The sequence below is a fragment of the Symphodus melops genome (assembly GCF_947650265.1).
Source record: "Symphodus melops genome assembly, chromosome: 20".
NCBI lineage: Eukaryota > Metazoa > Chordata > Actinopteri > Labriformes > Labridae > Symphodus > Symphodus melops.
In genome coordinates this window covers 4,552,829-4,568,924 of record NC_136710.1, presented here as the reverse complement: position 1 = coordinate 4,568,924, position 16,096 = coordinate 4,552,829, and the positions used below count along the sequence as shown (strand labels likewise).

The 16,096-nt window shown below is 44.2% G+C and overlaps 3 protein-coding genes across 7 annotated transcripts in view; 2 read left to right on the top strand and 1 right to left on the bottom strand.

Annotated features, from left to right (window-relative positions):
* Window positions 1–7,910, bottom strand: part of rgp1 (GP1 homolog, RAB6A GEF complex partner 1) — a 242,800-nt gene extending 234,890 nt beyond the window's left edge. Inside the window, exon 1 of the mRNA XM_079371073.1 lies at window positions 7,900–7,910. The gene's annotated coding sequence lies outside the window, so the exon portion shown is untranslated. The remainder of the gene's footprint in view (window positions 1–7,899) is intronic.
* Window positions 18–6,582, top strand: aadat (aminoadipate aminotransferase). 4 transcript variants are annotated; one of them, XM_079371063.1, is made up of 15 exons: window positions 18–139; window positions 244–293; window positions 683–757; window positions 1,363–1,531; window positions 1,960–2,092; window positions 2,708–2,782; window positions 2,886–3,095; window positions 3,369–3,434; window positions 3,512–3,594; window positions 4,037–4,133; window positions 4,645–4,706; window positions 4,832–4,896; window positions 5,180–5,286; window positions 6,248–6,349; window positions 6,442–6,582. In XM_079371063.1, the coding sequence occupies exons 1-15, from the start codon at window positions 129–131 to the stop codon at window positions 6,481–6,483; spliced, it is 1,347 nt and encodes a 448-aa protein (XP_079227189.1). In that variant the 5' UTR covers window positions 18–128; the 3' UTR covers window positions 6,484–6,582. The 4 variants fall into 4 exon arrangements, with proteins under 4 accessions (XP_079227189.1, XP_079227191.1, XP_079227192.1 ...); XM_079371065.1 differs by lacking the exons at window positions 18–139; window positions 244–293 and adding an exon at window positions 309–329; XM_079371066.1 differs by lacking the exons at window positions 18–139; window positions 244–293 and adding an exon at window positions 325–345.
* A 539-nt stretch (window positions 7,911–8,449) lies between the features above and the next one.
* mfap3l (microfibril associated protein 3 like) lies at window positions 8,450–15,744 on the top strand. Of its 2 annotated transcripts, XM_079371068.1 has the most exons (3): window positions 8,450–8,658; window positions 10,025–10,433; window positions 14,612–15,744. In XM_079371068.1, exons 2-3 carry the CDS (start codon window positions 10,112–10,114, stop codon window positions 15,574–15,576), a joined length of 1,287 nt encoding a protein of 428 aa, XP_079227194.1. In that variant the 5' UTR covers window positions 8,450–8,658; window positions 10,025–10,111; the 3' UTR covers window positions 15,577–15,744. The 2 variants fall into 2 exon arrangements, with proteins under 2 accessions (XP_079227194.1, XP_079227195.1); XM_079371069.1 differs by lacking the exon at window positions 10,025–10,433.
* The last annotated feature ends 352 nt before the right edge of the window (window positions 15,745–16,096 follow it).

Sequence of the window (16,096 nt, the reverse complement as noted above, 5' to 3'; positions counted from 1 at the left end):
GTTGACTGAACACTCGTGGCGAGAAACGATTGAAAACAAGATGTCTGGCGTAAAAGTTTTTATTTCCGTACAGTGTTATTGCATTTTGTAGTTTTTAACTTTCACGTGACACTGTTTATAACAACAACATGTCCTTACAGTAAGCACAAACTGTTCGTTGAATCAGAAACGCCGGTTTTTACTTTGCACTCTGGGTAACGTAGTTCACGTGACAATGACGAGTGTTGTGTTTTGTAGGTGAAGAACGACATTACCCAGAAGTCTCCGGGGGCGATTTGGCAGTGATACGCAAGGTCAGTTACACAGCTGAGCGTTTCCCAACTAAAGCCGTAAATACTTTGAAATGTACTTTATTAATAATGCATAATTTATGTTGATGGGTTTATTGGAGCGTCATAAAGACGGTGTCAGTGCACGCGGCTCTAGTTGAACACTTTATAAACAATTTAGTGTTGATTTATACTGTCTAACTTTACAGTAAGTGTTGGCATGGTGTTCTTTTACCTAACACACCTTAAACTGATTTAAACTCTTGAAATAAAACGTGTAAACAAATGTAAATAAATAAAAAACATAATCATTTTTACACACAGCAGGAGGCAGCTGTGTACACAAATAAACCTACACAATGTATTAAGCTGTGTGTTTATGTGACTGGATTATTTTATGTAACATTTGGCAGGAATCATCATGAACTACGCTCGGTTTCTGACGGCTGTCAGCGCAGCCAGGAAGCCTTCCCCCATCAGGATGCTGAGTGAGTATGTCTGTAAAAGTGTGCTGATTTATTTGTTTAAAAACTAAAAGAAAACTGAATCAGGCTGAACCACCAAATCTTGCAGCTAAATGTCCTTCCTCCTTGTGCAGCAAAACACCAACTTCTCTCTAATCACAGTTTCTCAGTTTGAGTGTTTTTTTCACTGGACTGAACCACTGGCATACAAATCTTAAATGTAAATGACCTGTAAGTTGTAATTCATATAAATACTCCTTACCTGAATGAAAGCTAAACTAATAAAGGGTTTAGGGCAATAAAGGGCACTGAGGTGCTTTTATAAATTAGAAACTATACAGCGAAAACTTCCAAGCTTTATTGGGGAATTTTTCTTTCAGATGGTCTTTATTAGCTTTGATTAGAAGACACTTTGGTTCCAAATTTGATTTAAAATCATCAGCTTTTCTGTTTTATTCTCCTCCATTAAATTACAGTGACCAAAACGTAAACATGCAAACATAATGAAGTTACATGTGATGTGTTGCCTCGTTGTTGCCAAATGTCTTACACGTCTATATTACGATCATTTTAATGACGCGTGAGCTCACTGAGAAGGTTTTGTCTGTTGTGTCTTCACCTGTGTGAAGCCGAGCTGCAGCAGCGCTCACCTCCATCCCTGATCTCTTTGGCTGGAGGAGCGCCCAACCCCGACACCTTCCCCTTCCTGTCGGCGTCCATTAAGGTGAAGCACGGAGAGACCGTCACGTTTGACGAGGCGGCGATGAAGAGGGCTCTGCAGTACTCGGCTTCGAATGGGTGAGAGATGAAACAGGACTCCTAAAGGTAGCTTCACATCAGCCTCAGTGACGGCGCACTGAAGGAAGAATGAAATACACAGACTCGTCGGTCTGCTGTCTGTAGATCAAAGAACTTTTATTTTGAATCCTGATTTGAACTTCACTTTGAATAACGTCAGGAAAGCTCTCAGCAGCACTTTGAGGTTATCTTTGCACAGCTGACGTTATCTTTTTATTAGCACTTATCACCTGACTCCAACCTGGAGCTTTGACTTGTATTTGTTTAGGTCTAAGTCATAAAAAGATCCTACAGATTGGACCTCTATGTTGAGTTACTGTGTGGATGGAAGCAACTTCTTTGTAAAAATCAAGTTCAGTTGAAATTTCTGTGTATTAAATGAGGAATGTCACAGTGGTTTAAAGGCCTTTTTATTTGTTTCTATGTAGAATCCCTGAGCTGCTAACGTGGATGAAAAATCTCCAGAAAAACCTCCACAACCCTCCGACTGCCAGCTACGCTCCAGAGAACGGCCAGATGGACATGTGTGTGACCACCGGGAGCCAGGAGGGGCTCTGTAAGGTACTCGTTTAAGTTTTTTAAACATTTAGGGATCTGAAAGACAAATTGTTAGTAAAAGTTTTTGAAACGCTCCATCATATTGCTCCTGGCAGTATCTACAAAACGGGCTTTTATTGCTGCAACCCATTCTTAGGGGACAAATGCACCCGGTCAAAGAAACTGTTTGTTGTTGTTGTTGTTGTTGTTGTTGTTTTTTTAAATACGTGACAGCTGAATGGAAAGCAACACTTTACCTTTAAAGATTTACCTCTTTGTTCAGGTAGCTATTTTTGGAACCGAAAGAGTTAAACGACACCCTTCAAACCCCTATCCAAATCTTTGGACACCTGGGGGAGGGGTTACTGCCCTTTGTGATGTCATTAAGGGAACATCTCCAAACGGCCTGTTTGAGCAGGCAGGAAACGAAGAGGATGGACTTTTCTCATCATTGGGGGGTTTTGTAGACAGACAACTTGGTGAAGTTTTGAATAATATGTGACCTTTAATGTTTATCTTTTGTACGATGAGGTGTTGGTGTAGTGAGTGAAGTTTGTACTTGTAAAGAAACAATATGTATAAAACTAAAGAGCTCTTCTGGTGTCATCAGTGTCGTGTTGCTGTTTGTGGTTTTTGTAGGTGTTTGAGATGCTGGTCAACCCCGGAGACAACGTTCTGCTGGACGCACCCACATATTCAGGCACACTCGCAGCCGTGAGAGCACCGCCCTTTTTTTTCTTTTTCTAAACACAACCTACATTTACGTATCTACCTAAGCTAACTTTTTAATCCTCTGACCTTCTCCCTCCTTCTGTAGCTCCAGCCGCTCGGTTGCAACTTAATCAACGTTCCCAGCGATCAGCACGGCATGATACCTGCAGCCCTGAAGGAGGTTTTGTCTCGTTGGAATCCCTCAGACGTCCACAAGCCCAACAGCAACGTCCCAAAGATCCTTTACACCATCCCTAACGGCGGAAACCCCACCGGTGCCTCCATGACAGCTCAGAGGAAGCAGGAAGTGTACGAGGTATTAAAAGAAAAAATCAAATCTCTCATCATCTTAAATAAAGAGCAAGTCTCGAGTGATGTTTTTATAAGAGAGGTCCAACGTGGATACACCAGGAACTGTGGTCACTTCTGTTACCAGGCAGAAATCAGAAGTAAGTGGACAGCCTTCTGCTGTGACGGGCTTATCGAGAGAGAAAGTAAATGAAGTTGTGAAGTTAAAATGATCTCTGCAACAAGCAACAGCGTCATCGAAGGACTCGCCGTGAAACCGATTTCTTTCACTTTTCAACAGCTCGCTCGACAGTACGACATGCTTATCATCGAGGACGACCCTTACTACTTCCTGCAGTTTGATAAGGTACAAAACAAATAATAACAGAGTCTCGTATTCAGTTGAGTCCAGACTGATTTATTGATTTATTTTTTTCTCTCCAGCCGTGGGCTCCCACGTTTCTCTCCATGGATGTTGACGGAAGAATCATCAGGACGGACTCATTTTCTAAGATCCTGTCTTCAGGGTGAGCATCTTTATGTGTGTGTCACTATTAGTTCCACTTGTAGAAAGTCCTAATACTGCAATATTAAAGACTGCAGTGTGCTTTGACTTTACAAAAGAAACCGAAACATGTGCATGCTAATAATAGAAACCCAACCTGTCATTGTTTCATCTTCTACACGCTCTGTTTGCCTGCACCGTCAGCAGCACATAGAGAGGAAACAAACATTCAATCTGTTGACATATTAAAGACTAACATTACAAACACCTACTTTAAATGGTGTTATAGATCATCAGTTATATCTTCAACCATCTGTAGCTGTAAAAACACATTTATGTAAGACACACTCGTGTGATGATAGCAGGCTCTGTTTCCTGTTTTCATTAGTCTTTAATATTCCCCCTCTTTCTGAGCGTAGCTGCGCTCCTTGTTTCCATCCATGACCGTGTTCTCTCTCTCTCAGGCTCAGGATCGGCTTTGTGACCGGACCCAAACCTCTGGTAGACCGGGTGGTGCTGCACATCCAGGCCTCCACCATGCACACGAGCACCTTCACACAGGTGAATCAAAGAGCGCTCGCCTTACTCGCTCAGCTGTTTGTGCTGCAGGGTGTCATGCAAACGGCGACAAACAAACTTTGTCATGTATTCATGGATGTTTCTTCTTGTGACGAGGAGACTGTCCCGTTTATATTGGATTTAAAAAAAAAAACAGAATATGTTTTTGAATGCAGGATATCTGAATGATTTTTGTGTGGCAGCTTTAATCAGCTTTTTAAACATCAGGAAACACACATTACACAAAGAACAGTTCGGCCCTTCAGTCTGAGTGCCGACAAACGAACAGAGCAGCCACAGATAGAGGCACAGAAGACGTCATGTTGTTGGTGTGTTTTATCTCCACTTCTGCTTCCTACTCTGATCTGGACTCATGGAAACAGGATGAAGGAAGCATTTAGGACTTTATCAAGTGTACGAACGTGAAGCACGAAGAGGACAAAAACAACATGTTGTGGTCGTTTTACTGTCAATTATTTTGGTCTTCTGTAACCTGCATGCTGTCTTCAAACAGCTCATGGTGTCTCAGCTGCTGCACAGCTGGGGGCAGGACGGTTTCCTCCAACACATAGACCGGTACGTCTTTCTCTACTTCTGCTTTGCACGACTGGTGTGACTGGTTAGGGAGACGATTAAATCCTCTCTCTGAACACCTGCAGTGACGATGAAAGAACGTCAACCTTTTTGTCTCCGTCTCGCAGGGTGATCGAGTTTTACAGAAAACAGCGTGACGCCATGATCGGCTCTGCAGACAAGTGGCTCAAAGGTTTGTGGTTGAAAAAAATACAAGTTTATAGAAACAGAGGCCATTACTTCAACATTTCAATTAGATTTGTGGAGCGGGTTCGCACAGCTAGAAGCACCAAGTTTGCTAAACGATGTCTGAAAACCATCTTCTCAAATGTGCAAACATTCGTGCTTCCGAGTTTACAAAAACATTTGAAGAGGGAAAGCCTGTGTGCTGTTCCGAGTCACATAGTAAACACACACACACACACGGTCAGGTTCTCTCTCCTGTCTTCTTCCACCCTGTGTGTGTCTGTGTGTAGATGTAGCAGAGTGGCACGCCCCGTCTGCAGGCATGTTCCTGTGGATCAAACTTAAAGGCATCGCCGACACGCAGCAGCTCATCATGGAGAAAGCTTTGGAGAAAGAGGTCAGCGCACAACTTCAGATTCATCCCTTTGCTTCATTTCTTTTTATACAAATCCCCTTTATCGCTGACGCTTAACACATAACTACCGTACCACCATATTCCAGCAGCAGGTTACCCACAATGCATCTGTTGGTTCTTTTTCTGGCTCTTGTTCTCCGTGTTTGTCAGCCGACGTTTTGCACAGGGGGAGAGAGAGACGGGTTATGTTCTGAATAGAGTGAAATGTGTGTGTGTGTAAAGGGCCTTTTATGTGCACTGTGAGTGGGTTCAGCAAATGAGCGTTTACCCTCCCACACACACACACACACACACACACACACACACACACACAGAATTTGCAAATCCCTGCAAGTGAATGTCTGTATAGACGTGTATGAACCAGAGTGGGTAGAATCAGGCTTTTCCCGTGTCTGCACTGCAGCTGTCTCTCCGGGTATTTGAAACGTCCACACAGCAGATATGAAAACTCCTTGACTGTGCATCACATCAGATAAGAAACTCGTGTCAGCGGAGAATCTCTCTGGTTAGCGCTTCTTCTTCTTCACAGTGATTGACGGTTGCTGTTAGATTTTCACCATGGTTGAAACCCACAAAATTGGATGTTTAGGGAGTTTGTCATTTTGAAATATATACATCTTTATTTATTTTTGGATGAGTTTAATCTAAGACCACTCACATGTCCATTGGGTATGCATCCATCTTTCTCAAGCAGTTTGTTAGCTTAGCTTAGCTTAGCGTGCAAAATCAAAACAGATAAGTGGTTTCAACCCAACAATGATTTAATGTGTGTGTGTGTGTGTGTGTGTGTGTGTGTGTGTGTGTGTGTGTGTGTGTGTGTGTGTGTGTGTGTGTGTGTGTGTGTGTGTGTGTGTGTGTGTGTGTGTGTGTGTGTGTGTGTGTGTGTGTGTGTGTGTGTGTGTGTGTGTGTGTGTGTGTGTGTGTGTGTGTGTGTGTGTTGAAGGTGTTGCTGGTACCCGGAGGTGTCTTCATGATCAACAGTAGTGACCCCTGTCCCTACGTCAGAGCGGCCTTCTCACTCTCCACACCAGAGCAGATAGATGAGGTACACACACACACACACACACACACACACACACACACACACACACACACACACTCCTGAATTTAGTCTGAACTCTCCAAAAATGTCAACAGGCTTTCAGGAGACTGTCCTCGTTGATCAAAGAAGCTTTGTGATCAAAGATTCATCGCTTCCAGAGAGAAGCTGTTTTTGGTTGTTTTTCGTTGGTTTGTATTTTAAAATGTAAAATAAAACTTGAATGTATTTTATTTAAACTTGTGTCATTTGTTACTATGTGAAGTCTTTGTTTGGCTTGACTGCTCACCTTGAAAGCTGTTCACTTTTTAAATTCCCCCCCCCCCCCCCCCCCCCCTTCTGTAATAATATGCAGCACTCTGTGAGCAGGCTCTCACAGTGGTTATGCAAAGCTGAGACAGTCATCCATGACGGACGATGGGGTCAAAAGGGCGGCTTAAAGCTCAGGCTTTCCCTACACTGATTTACAGTGAGAAGAAAAGCAGCAATAACACCACTTTTGCATTACAAGTTTAACTTTTTTACAAATAAAGCTGTCAAGTTTACTTCAATATATAGCATTTAAAGTGGGCTGTCTACTGGGACTATTTTAACGGGTAGAATGTATAATATTTATGAGTCTATCTTGTGGTTTCATGTTAAACTTCAATGCAAAAATAAGTCAGCTTTGAAACACAGGAGTAACACAACGAGTTTCAGGGCAGCAGAATAGAAAGTCTAACTTTACACAGCCACACATTCATTCCCTGAAATATCCATCGTTTCTATAGAGCAGTATTGACTCACGTATTGATTGTCTGCTGCAGCCTTGGCACAGAGACTATTTCAAACTGTATCCAATGCATCAAGGTCAGTCAGTCATCAGCTCAGGCTTTAAAAATTAGAATCAAAAACAACACAGATGACCTGGATGTGGTCTTCGGTAAAGTCCAACAAATATGCTTAAACAAATGATATTTAAATTGAATAGGTTTACGATGAAAGAAATCGCTCTCCTGCACTACCATCACAACTCTTAAGTAGCTGTAACTGCACCACCCAATCAAATGCACCGTCCTTTTAAAAGCATGTGTCTGCTTTGATTGTTGATGGAAACCAAGGATGCTAAGCAGACCCTGCTGCTGTCCCCCTTTCACAGGAGAGTCAGGGCCAGGCAGCGGAAATATTCATAAGGAAAGATAAAAGATAGGAACCATGAAGCTCAAGTCTCAATAGCTGTCGTCATCCAAGTCAGCGTCACGGTGCACAAGTTTTTAGTCTTCTGCTTCACAGTTCATGTTGAATCAATAACTTTTCCACCCAAGTCGACAGGTGCTGTTATAAAAGTTTCATATTTACAGGCACAATGCTCCGAACTTCAGACATTTATATCTCCATCTCTGTAGTGGTTGAAACCATTGTAAGCATTTAAACTACATTTTAAACACCTACAGCCTTTTGTTGTTCTGAAACCCTGATTTAAGAGTCAGATATAAGAAATAAGGAGTTGGTTGAGACCAAAATGGAGCTAAAAGGGGGTAAAGATTTGATTAACAGCTGTCAGATCACCGGGGACTTGGCTCAAAATTAAAGGAAAACCACTCTCAAGGCCAGTGGTTCTCATCTGAGCCTGGAAAACTCACAAGCGCTTTTTAAAGAGAGGTAATTTAATTTTGTTCAGTTTTATTACTACTGTCAGAGGTTTTGCACCGTCTGAGGTACAATCTAATAAAAAAAATCAATCTGATTGGTTGAAAAATATCTGAATTTGAGAGAGGAGTTGGTAGTGGGTCTTGAGAGACTGTTTTTTTGTTTGTTTTTTTTTAAATTTGTGCTGCCCCTTGTGGCCACTACAGACTCTAAAAATTCAAATTAAAACCCAGGATGAGTAAAGCATATAACAACAACAACAATAACAGCCTATTTCTCATATAATATTAAACAGATTGCTTAGGGTAATACAGGTGGCTGTTTCTCCTAAAATGTCCCAAATGGGCCCCTCAGGAGTGTTTACAAACACATTGGCTGATGTTATAACTTCTTAACTGTTTTATCATCATAATAAATCGCAGTTTGTAAATACACATTCCCTTAATTGACCAATGTGCAGCCAAAAAGCAACTTGACGATGTAGCCTCCAGTCCCAGTTTAGCTCTTCGTCCCAGTCTTACCTGCATGCACCTCACAGACAGAGACAGACCAGCTGCAGCTTGTTGGGCCACATAGCGACGAGCAGCAGCAGAAGGAGGAGGAGGATGATGGAGATGCCGGAGAAATAGCGACATAACGCTGGTGTTTTTTACCACCCTTAAACACTAGAGAGGGCTGAACATGCTGTGAGTATGAAAGTGGGGTCTTTAAAATGTCTTCTCGGTTTAAGTCGACCGTTTTTAGCAGCTAAAGTCGACCGTTGAGTTGGACCGTTGGGTTCCCGCAGAGGAGGCGACGTCGCAGCGTTGCTCGATCCGAGTTTAATGCGGGGCTTTTTAGAGGCCTCATATCTCATCTCATCTCTTGCTTGTTTTTTCCTGAACAATATTTGGAACAACAACAACAAAAAAAACGTGAATGTTTTTTCCGCCCCTGTTTTTGTGGATTTAAAAAGCGCTGCTTTATTCACACTTTGCGGTGACACAATTCTGAAAAGGGATCCCGTGATGTAAACCGCCGTCCAGGGATTAGCCGGGTCCCACCGCCCTTGTTTTGTCATACTAGCGTTTAAACTGCACTACTGGCGGCCACTTTATGTAACACCCAGAAACGATAACTTACATAAACATACAATTGGCCACCTGTAATGTAACGACGTATTTAACCGCTGACGTTAGGTGGCTCTAAATGCCATTTTAGTAGGTTTAATGTTTGGCCAAGAAGCGAACCAGAGGATAGACGCAGCCCATCGTTTTGGTCCGTTATGTTGGATTAAGGCTTTGTGTGAGCTTTTATAACAAGCTAGTTGACCAGAAGGGACATCAGAAAACATCACTTTCGACGTATTTCAAGGTTTTGCTTTATCATTTAAACATTATACTTAAGGGTTTGTTTGTGTGTTTTTATTTTTTAGCCTGAAAGTAAGCAGATTTTAGGAGGATTTGACTTGAGGACATCCCTCATTCTCTGTACTTAGTATAAGGGGAACAAACACCTAAAACCATCTGTTTGGAGTTATTCGTCGGGTTGACTAAGATTTAGGAGATTTTTGCCCCGGAAAAAAGCCTATTTCAACACAAAAAAAGTCCAAGCAGTCCTGCAAGACCTTCAAGGAAATAAACAACACATGCAGTGTTTAGGAGCTGGTGTAATGTTTCCACACAAATAGAGATTTCACTTTAATCACATTTAAAAAAAAAGATTTGTAGATGAAATTCAACATCTCTCTGTATAAATAATTAATCTTTTTTTCCAGCTCGTCTAGGCTCTTGTATTTGAGGGATTGACGTTTCCTTCTGTTTTCTAATTATTCAACATGTCAATTTGAGACCAAAGCGTTTTCAATTAAATCTAATTATGATGGGCACATTAGATTTTTTTTCTGATGCCAAATTCATAATAAAGAGTGGATGAATGCTTTAGTTGCGGCCCTGTATTCATTATATGAGTAGTTATAAACTCAGGCTCCTTATCAGTCTGTTCCAGCGGTTGAGCATATTTCGTAATCCACTATCTGCATTAATTCACATTGTCCGCTTTCTTGTCTTTCAGTGAGATGTTTGAAACCTCAGAGCTGAAAACCAAACTGACTTATACTATCAAGAGATAGCCAGTCTGCTGGATGGAGTCTCAGGAGGAATGACAGAGTCTCTTCCTCCTTGGGCGTCGAACCGACTGTCGGAGAAAATGCACAGGGCAGGTGGATACGTTTTTCTGCTCCTGGCGTCCCTTATCGCCTCTCACACTGTCGGGGCCTTATCACCTGACACATATGGAAACAGTACGGAGAACGGCACTGTGACAGACGACGGGTTTGTCCCTGCTGCATTCACCAAAGTTAGCCAGATAATTGCCCGGGAGGGGAGCTGCGCGCTGATTGATTGCAATCTCACTGGAGAGCCGTTCCCCAGTGTTCAGTGGTTCAACTCTCATGGAGACCGCCTGGACACCGAGAGCAATGGTGAGAGTTATGTTACTGTTACTTTAAACCTGCTCTCCTGTTCTTTATGTCACAAGCAATGCACGTCACTCAATTATAATTTAATTAGCTGCAAATCTGGAGTGGTGTCAGGTTTTTTGTTTACTGTGAGTAGGCTTTTAAAACGTAACAACTAGAGGAGACGTTCGAGTGTTTCTCAATAGGAGGAAGTTAGTACACACCACAGGCTGTCCTCTAAAATACAGTGCAACAAAGAGACAAACGTTTCCCAGACCTTTTACATGTACTTAGCAGTGTAAACAATATTCAAACATATCAGAGAGCTGTGCTGAGAGAAACTGCACTGTAACTGAGTAATTACTGTCTCTAACTAGACGCAAAGATAGACTTCCTGATTTTGTTGTTTTGCCACTTATCCCCCCCCCCGATCCAACTGCTCTCCCACAGTCAGTTAAGACTGGATTAGCATGACTCACACACACTATTTCAAAATGTAGAGTTTTAGCTGGGAGGCCGTTTTGAAGATGTGGGTACAGTTTATAGAGTTAACCATCGTCTCCTCACAGGAAGGAATGGTAACAATCAAGTGTGTGTACTTGTAGCTTAGTGCCAGTCTCAAACAGGCCTTCGGAGAGTTTCCCTTCATGACATCACAAAGGGCGGTGACTCCTCCCCCAGGTGGGTGACACTCCCACAGCTAGGTGTTTGTTCTACCCTCTGAGTCACTGGCAGAGCAGCATCCTCTTCCAGAGAGGGGGCGTGGTCAGACACTGCTCATTTACATATTTAAAGCAACAGACACCCAAAAGGGCTGTTCTGAAATAGAGTCGTTTATAGACATGATCAAATACAGGAACAGAGTGGATTTACAACAAGATACTTCACACACGTGTGTAAGGTACCTCTGAGAATAAAAGTGGTTAAAAAGTAGAAGATTATGTGACCTTTAAAATGTTTTTTTTTTTTAAGTAGGAGAAGCTTAAAGCTGAATAGTGGGTGTCCAATATGGATTAAACATCTGCCTCTGTCAAATGAATGTCACTGAAATCTGTTATGTCAGTGCATACGGTGATTAAAAAAGAACCTGCCCCCGTCCCCCTAAACTACTCCAGTATATCAAATAACAGATGATTAACTGGCCCATCGTTTATTATAATTAAAGTGATGGGTTGAGTCTGTATTCATAACAGTTCATGCACGCCATCTTCCACTGCTAGTCAAACATGTTTAGTAGTCACATCAAACACAGATGTGGTCGTCTGTGTACAGTCGGCAGGATGTTTTGATCCGAAGAACAAATGCGAACAAAAAAGTCCGTCTGTGCTGTTTAGATGTTTGGAAAATGAGACACTGGTGTTTCCTGATGCTTTGAAGCACACGAAGGCACCGCCGGTGTTTGTGGGCTTCAAGACAGACCAGCCGTCACAGGGATAAACCCCTGTGTGTGTGTGTGTGTGTGTGTGTGTGTGTGTGTGTGTGTGTGTGTGTGTGTGTGTGTGTGTGTGTGTGTGTGTGTGTGTGTGTGTGTGTGTGTGTGTGTGTGTGTGTGTGTGTGTGTGTGTGTGTGTGTGTGTGTGTGTGTGTGTGTGCAGCCTACAGAGCACCCACCAATCATAGCCAATGTTTAGATTGTCCTCTTTGTCTGATAGGACAAAATGTACTATTGAAACGTTCAAAACAGGAAGTCAAGCCAGCTCACGCTCGTGGAACTATTAGGCCACTGTCCTGGGTTTGAAGCGTGTAAAAGACAGTGTGTGTGTATAAAGATAAAGAGTTTTTAAAGGCCGTAGTAAACTGCAGGATTCAAGTGTTTCAATGAGAGGATTGAGGTCCTGGGGGGACACGTCTTCTTGATTAATGCATGTCACTAATATTCTCTCAATAAGCTTCAGCACTCGTTCAAAAACAAAAGTCTTATGCTCAGGGTTTCCATTCTTGTGTTTCCCCTCAGAGGGAACGTAGAGTGAAGAACGTTGTTGTTGCCCGCAGAGCCGACTTGTTAAAACCTGCACGCAGAGAGCAGCTTTGTTTTTATGACCCACAAACCCAGAAGAGCCCCCCCCCCTCTCTCTCCTTCAATAGGCAGGGTAGACTTTCACTGTTGTAAGCAGGCCGGGCCAGTGCACATCAGTTGTATCACACGATCCGGCTTACGAGGTAAAATTAGAAAATGTTGCTCTGACATGAAAAGACGGATGGGCGAGGGCTTCATTGTCTGCCAGGCTTCGTTTCCTGGCCGCCCATTCATCTCCTCCAGAGGACACAAACAACACGAGTGTAGGAGGCAGCAGACAGGCTTTGTTTTTAAGTCTCTGGTCAAGTTTAGGGATTCCTTTTATTCAATAAGCTGTTGTTAAAGTAGAATCATTTTTTCATCCTTTAAACAAATACACAAAGTCCTCCGCAGCAGCTCGAAGAAATCCAACTCTCCACCAGAAAGCAAAGAAGTGTATTTCAGTGAGCTGCGTCTCAGTCGACCATAAACTTGTAAAAGACGGATGAACAGAGCTACTAAGCAGAGGGGACGGGCTGTAGTGTGAAAGGGAACAGGCTGTTTTTGTTGCTGCTTGTTTTGATAAATGAAGTTAAGCACAAAGTGAATGAAAAGCCTGCAGGGTGACACCCATGGGAGCTGTTGGGAAATATGTGGAAGGAGAGCGAGTAAATCCTGCGGGCGCCTAATCTGACGCTGTGACTGAAAACGCTGTTCGTCTCCCAGCTGACTGAACTGAAGTAACCTTTTTAAGAAGACTACAGCGCACAGACGTGTTTGGATTTGTCCAGATTTCACTTCAGATTGTTGTGAACGTCTCGTGAAACCATCGCTGTCGAAGGCAGCCGCTGGAACATGTAAATGTTACACCAACCTCGGCATGCAGAGCGCTCGTGTATTTGCATAGAGGAGGCGCAGCAGGAACATTAAAGTCTCCTTTCAAACCGTCCACGCCTCGGTCACATCCTGCTGGAACATCCTGAATGTGAGCGTCCTCACATATGAGACCAGCGCTGCAGCTTTAAGGACCTGCATTGACAAAAAGCTGCATTTATATATATAAATATGAGTCAACGCTGTGTTCTGTGCTGTCAGGCTCTATAACATAGAAATAGAAGTAAACCTGAGTAAGCACGTTCCTCTTGGAGAGCAGCGAGCTGCAGGGATGCTGCGGAGCCGCGGACTCGTGCAGCACGCAGGCTGGAGCAGTAAGAGGATTGTCAGGGTTTATAGTCGAACCCAGAACCGAACGTGTTTAAAGCAGGGAACACTTTAACGTGTCGTGGCTTTCCCTGCAGCGCGTGAACTCTGAGGAAATCATCATCATGTTGACGTCTCCTCTCCATCCGTCTGTTTTATGACGGCTGTGATTTCAGGATGGACCCAGTACAGAAACGTAAATCATGAACATGTTAGCTAAACTAAATGTAGGATAAAAGCTACGACAACAAACCCAGCGCACTACAAACACTTTCCCTCCATTCACAACACCTATGAGACGGACATCAGCCCAGTCCTGACTCAAAAGGCTGTCGGGTGTCTCTGACAATGTCGCTGATCCTCCAGGTCAATCTTTTCGACCCATGTCTATGTTAACGGCAGGCGTGTGTGCTCTGTGTCAGCGCGTGGTAGCACAGAGGATGCTAACTGCAGAGCAGCGTCACGCCTCGTCGCGTCAACACGTTTGGTGTTTATTCAGACGGCACGTCGAAAAAGGCGTCAAAACAACAAGAAGGACGAAGAAAGACGAAATGAAACAGAGCGTTGTCTTTTCGAGAGGACAGAAACCTCCCGGGGATGTGAAACCATCGGTGGAGACAAAGTGAGTGGATGTGAAAGCGACGAGCCTCACTGTGGTTTTCACCACTCAGTCAGTTTGTGTGGATTTAATTATTTAAAGTTGTTGGTTTTTTTTACATAACTGAGAGAAAAACAGATGCTGCTGTGTAGACAAATAATTCTCAGCGTCGCCATCGTCGTCATGGCGATGAACACAGGTTACTTATTTAAGCTGGTCTCAGATTGAACCTGAATCAGCATCGCTCAGGGACCGGATCGATTTCAGACCTGAAAAAATTTAACAGCTCCGTCTCAGCCAGAGAGATACAAATGAATCTAAGCTAACATCGTTTTTCCTCTTGGGGGGATGATGGTGATGACATGGCGTGTGTTTGTCTGATGCTTCATTCTGTCCGTCTCTCTGCAGCGGGGAAGTGGTGGCTGCTGGACGGAGGCATCCTTAACATCAGCAGCATCGAGTTTGCAGATCGAGGGAAATACACGTGCATGGCGTCCAACGTTCACGGCAGCTCCAACTGCACCGTGACGCTGCGTGTGGTGTTCACTAACGGGGACATGGGCGTGTACTACATGGTGGTGTGTCTGGTCACCTTCACCATCATCATGGCGCTGAACATCACACGCCTCTGCATGATGAGCAGCCACCTGAAGAAGACGGAGAAAGCCATCAACGAGTTCTTCCGCACCGAGGGCGCCGAGAAGCTTCAGAAGGCCTTCGAGATCGCCAAACGGATCCCCATCATCACGTCGGCCAAGACGCTGGAGCTCGCCAAGGTGACGCAGTTCAAGACCATGGAGTTCGCGCGCTACATCGAGGAGCTGGCGCGCAGCATCCCGCTGCCGCCGCTCATCATGAACTGCCGCACGTTCATGGAGGAGATCCTGGAGGTGGTGGGCGTGGAGGAGATGAGGCACACCTTCGTCAGGCAGGCGCCCGAGGGCTGTCAGGATCCAGGGGGCACGGTCGCCTCCATCCGGGCGAGAGACGTCTTCACCATCCTGCAGGAGAGGGAGAGAGGGCGAGAGAGGGAGAGGCAGCGAAGCGACTCCCCCACCGCCGACTCCGACAACTCCTCCGTCCACGAGCAGCCGCAACACATCGCCATCCAGGTGTCGGTGCACCCGCAGCTCTCCGTGGACGGCTACTGCAGCATCGACTCTCCACCTCCTCCGGTAGAGGCCCCGCCCTGCTCGCCTCCCCCGCCCTCCACCCCGCCGCTCTCTCCTGCGCACCTCGAGGAGCAGGTGGAGGAGGAGAAGGAGAAGGAGGAGGAAGCGGAGGACAAAGAGGAGGCGGCGGAGACGGCGGAGGTGGTGGAGGCGGCGGCGACGAGCCCTCCCTGCCAGGTGTTCTACGAGAGCCATGTGTGACGAAACAAAGCCAGGAGGAATGAAGCGTTTAGCTGCTATGCATTTCCACTTGAAGAGGTCGAGACATTTTTAAAATTTCTTTGAGAGAAACAATCACATTTTCTTTATCTTTTAGGATAGAAACAATCTCTTTAACAAGTTCTACGAATAAATCAAAGGTTCTTCTCACTCTGGACTTTCATGCTTGAATGTACACGGGAGGGGTAATCAATGTTATTATTATTAATGTAATAAGCAGTGAAATGTAAAGGGACATTTCCTGTGTGGAGATTCATTTAAAGAATTAGATACCTCACTCTCGAGGGCGGCGACAATGATTTTTTCAGTTTTTGGTTTTAGACAGATTTTTACGACTAAACTGCAGAAATCTGCCTCGAGGTTCCTTCACCTGCTTCACATCCAGCTTCTGTATGATGTCGTGCTCATCTGTAGATGCATGCTGGACTGAAAAAAAAACAAAACAACAACAAAAAGAAAAAAAAAGATCTGAGAGTTGGGTCAACGTTTCCTGATCATACGG